The following is a 4,775-nucleotide window of genomic DNA, read 5'->3' as shown; positions in this document are numbered from 1 at the left end:
TTATGTATATATATATATATATATATATATATATATATATATATATATATATATATATATATATATATATATATATATATATATATGCACAATACACAACAATAACCTTCCAAGTACCAACAATCAAGATAACGACATTATCTTTTATTACAGAAATCACATGTCAACTGCATACAAAGTAGATGAAGCTATTCTTAAACATATCATCAATAAAAATGTCACACCAACCAACCCAAATAGTAAAGTTAAACTCTGAATTTATTACAACAATAAAAAGAAGTCTCGCCTAATACTGAAAAACAACTGTAGTTCTAGAGATAACTCTGTGTTAAGGCGTAATCACGTAATATATGAATTTAATTGCCCCTTTGACGGCTGTGCACGTCAACATGACTCATATATCGGGATTACTACTACCTCACTGACTAGAAGGCTTACGATGCATAAACAGAGTGGTGCTATCAAATCTCATTTAGACTCAACACACTCAATCACTATTAGCCGTGAAATCCTCGACAGCATCACCAAAGCAATATGCCAGAACAGCAACTACAAGCATCTCAAAATTGCAGAAGCAGTCCTAATTGACATCAATAAACCAAAAATAAATATACAACAAAAAATGACAACCTCACTTCCAACCCGGCGCTTAACCAACAATGAAAAGAAAGAAGTAATAAAAACTAGCATTGTAAATAGTGACAAAGAAGAATATTATGCTATCGATGAAGAAAAGAAGACCAAAGAGGATGACCAGCCAATAAAGACACCTGACACCTTATTTCCATCTATGTTCATTTTGACAAAGTCAATTTCCATCTAAGTTCATTTTGACAAAGTCAATATTTCCCTATATAAACATCAAAAAGCACTGATGATGATTCATTCGGGATCGAAATATGGCCTTATTTGCTGCATGAATTTTAATAAACTAAACGTTCACCAAAAACTTTAGTGAGAAAAATTGAAAAAACGAACTACAAACATATTAACGCCAAACATTCAGTAGAATTTATAGAATATTGTAAAAATATATATACACACATATATACATACATATATATATGACCCTGGTGACCCGGCTCACTGGGTTAGACTCCACTGTTTTGTCCCATACATCTTACAGAAGACAAACCACCCAGAGGGGGTCACCGGGTCAACCAGGGCAATATGGTCAACAAGCGTCTAACCGAATATTCAACTATTGGTCTTGAAACCCTGGTACTGTGCTTTGATAGGTTCAATAATGCCAAATCACAAAAGCACAACCCCGATCGGTGATCTTGTATTGAACAGGGAAACTTGTCCTCGGCTGTCAGACTTGTCTGTTCGCTGGAGGGCCTGGCGGAGAGCTCGCCAGCCACTTTCGATAAATTATGTTCCATCCACCCAAAAATTCTGGTGGACAGGCGGGTCTTTCCTGCATTGACACCAACGCCTGGTTGCGTTTCTCCCGCCGAGGTGCTGAGGGCCGTTAAATCGTTCAAAAACGGTTCTTCTGGAGGCCTGGATGGCCTACGACCCCAGCACCTTAAGGATGTTTTTTCAGGCCCCTTGCCAATCGACGACACATTGAACTCCTTAACCCAATTCATTAATTTGATCCTATCTGGAGCTTGCCCACTCTCCGTCCGCCGGTTCTTTTTTGGAGGCCGGCTAATAGCTTTAAATAAGAAAGATGGAGGGGTCAGACCGATTGCGGTCGGGAACGTTTGGAGGAGGTTGGCCGGCAAATGTGCCTTGGCCCTGGTCGTGGTCGAACTCAAGACCAAATTCTACCCGACTCAGTTGGGTGTCGGGATTAAGGGTGGCGCTGAGGCCGCTGTTCATGCGGTTCGAAGATTGGTCACCGACCTCCCCGATCAATGGGGGTTTCTGAAACTGGACTTTAAAAATGCCTTCAATGCCTTGAGAAGAGACTCGATGTTGGAGGCTGTCAAACTTTTTTGCCCCAATATCTATAATTTTTGCCATTCTGCCTATGGCGGAGTCTCTTCCCTTGGCTACCACTCTTGGGTTGTAAAATCGTCCGAGGGGGTACAGCAGGGTGATCCCCTTGGTCTTTTGCTGTTCGCACTAACTCTTCATCCACTCTTAGAGAAAGCTTCGTCCACTTTCGTTTGCGCTTATCTGGACGATATCAGCATTGCTTCGGACGGCCCAACTCTGGCCGATAGCTACGAATATTTGAAGCATAACTCCGCTGCAATTGGTTTAGAGTTAAACATTAAAAAATGCGAACTTCACTGCCAAAGTTTATTTCAGGTGCCACATGCGCTGGCTGGAATACCCAGAGTTGGTGCATCAGAACTGAGTTTTTTAGGTTGAGGGCGATTATCAAATAAAGTTTTTTGACCAAAAGCTCTCTGAGCTTAAATTCGCCCTGGGTCATGTTTCCTGTCTTTCGGCCCATGATGCCTTGACTATTATCCGCAATGCTCTCAGTTTGCCCAAATTGATGTACTTCCTGCGTACATCCAAACACATGACCCTTCTAAATTGGGCAAATTTGACGGAGCCCTGCGCACCGCCCTGTCGTCGATTTGCAATGTTCAAGTGACCGACAGTGGTTGGTCCCAGGCTCAGCTGCCGGTGCGATTTGGTGGGCTGGGGTTGCTTAGCGTGGTTTAGCTGGCTCCTGTTGTTTATAATTCTTCTGCCGCTGCCACTCTCGATCTGCAGTTTTCCCTGCTCCACCAGTTTTTTCGTTGCCGCGATATTCTTCCCCCAGTGTCCGCCCCGGGGGACTGTACGCACGTCCAAATTTTGAACGAAGAATATAAAAAAATCTTTCAAAATTTGTTGTCTTCATGCGGCGACGACTTTTCCACCGCTCGTTTGTTGGCCATGTCCAGCGTTGCCAGCTGTGGGTGGTTGAGATTGTGGCCCAACACTTCTGTGGGCACCAGGCTTGACGACGAGTCTGTGAGATTTGCCATTGGCTTCAGACTTGGCCTGGTCATTCAGAATAAATACACGTGCCGATGTGGCGCTGGGGCGGACGAGTTTGGGCACCACGGTTTGGTTTGTCGCCTGGGTGGGGGCCATCAACTACGTCACTCAGCGCTAAACGAATACATTTGTCGGCTCTTCTCCAAGGCTTCAATCCCGGTTCTCAAAGAACCATCCGGCATTTCTGCGCATGATGGTAGGCGCCCGGACGGATGCACACTAATACCTTGGAGAGCCGGCAGATGTTTGGCGTGGGATGTTACGGTCCCTGGCACCCTCGCCGAACAATATGTAAACCTGACAAGTAAAGAATGCGGTTTGGCCGCGGCCAGGGCCGCAGACGAGAAAATAAAAAATATGGCTAAGCGCCGGGTTGGAAGTGAGGTTGTCATTTTTTGTTGTATATTTATTTTTGGTTTATTGATGTCGATTAGGACAACAACGAAAACAAAGAAGTAATAAAAACTAGCATCGTAAATAGTGACAAAGAAGAATAGGATGCTATCGATGAAGAAAAGGAGACCAAAGAAGATGACCAGCCAATTAAGAAACCTAAAACCTAATTCGCATCAAAGTTCAATTTTACAACACCAAAGTTAATTTTTACAACGTCAAAGTTAATCTTGACAAAGTCAATATTTCCCTATATATACAACAAGGAGCACTGACGATGATTCATTCTGAATCGAAATATGGCCTTATTTGCAGCATGAATTCGAAAAAATAAGTTTATTTTGAATTTTAATAAACTAAACGTTCACCAAAAAACTTTAGTGAGAAAAACCGAAAAAACGAACTACAAACATATTAACGCCAAACATTCTGTAGAATTTATAGAATATTGTAAAAATTATGGTCTATTACCAACATCTATATATATATATATATATATATATATATATATATATATATGCCCAATACATATACTAGCTGTTATCCTACCACTTTGCTGAACTTAGTATAATTATTCGCGAAATTAGTATTTTGTTGATTTATTAATTGTTATCTGTCCATATTGACTTATTTACTGTTATTCACCAATTTTGTTCTAATTCAGTATAAAATATTTTTCAATAAAAATAAAATTATATTCATTGCTTATTTTAACTTCTCTATAGGTTATATATTTTGTTTGTTTCTCCGATTTGAAGAGTAATAAGATCTGAAGATGAAAAGAAAAGCTGCCAATTTGCAAATCCACATCCGGTAATATCTATCTATGCCGTCAGGTATTATTTATTTATAATCATCGCAAAGAAGATTCAAATCGAAGTAATATTTTGGTAAAATCAAGGACATTCTGAGAATAAAGTCGTCATCATAATAATGTTTTTATCAACACGGATATTTCGGTAACACATTACAATTGAAAAGTCATTTGCTTTCAAGTAATTTTAGAAACGAACACAAAACACAGTTGTTATGTTTAAAAAATAGATCTTTGACATGAAGCCATAAATTTAAAGATTTTTAACGGACTTTGATTTTATCTGCACGTATCTATTTTGGTATTGGATCTTATGCGGTCCATCGTACACAACTTGTTGCAGATGTGTTTTTAACGAAAATTAACTTCACATTTCTTAACCATTGAATGAAAAAAATTTCATGCACGTTTCCTTTCCAATCGATCAGTTCATCACAGACCTGTTGTATAAAAACCACACAGTTTAGACATTTGTGATTATTTTTACGCCTTTCTTACGTATATATATATATATATATATATATATATATATATATATATATATATATATATATATATATATATATATATATATATATATATATATAGATATATATATATATATATATATATATAT

General features: G+C 38.8%; 1 protein-coding gene across 1 annotated transcript; it reads left to right on the top strand.

Annotated features, from left to right (window-relative positions):
- Positions 1-1,170: 1,170 nt before the first annotated feature.
- Positions 1,171-3,679, top strand: HELRODRAFT_166783 (hypothetical protein; the record flags this gene model as incomplete). Its single annotated transcript, XM_009011994.1, has 4 exons — positions 1,171-1,221; positions 1,297-1,637; positions 3,153-3,256; positions 3,549-3,679. The coding sequence occupies 4 exons, from the start codon at positions 1,171-1,173 to the stop codon at positions 3,677-3,679; spliced, it is 627 nt and encodes a 208-aa protein (XP_009010242.1).
- Between the last annotated feature and the right edge of the window lie 1,096 nt (positions 3,680-4,775).

The sequence above is a fragment of the Helobdella robusta genome, assembly GCF_000326865.2.
Source record: "Helobdella robusta unplaced genomic scaffold HELROscaffold_10, whole genome shotgun sequence".
NCBI lineage: Eukaryota > Metazoa > Annelida > Clitellata > Rhynchobdellida > Glossiphoniidae > Helobdella > Helobdella robusta.
This window is presented reverse-complemented; position numbering and strand designations above follow the sequence as displayed.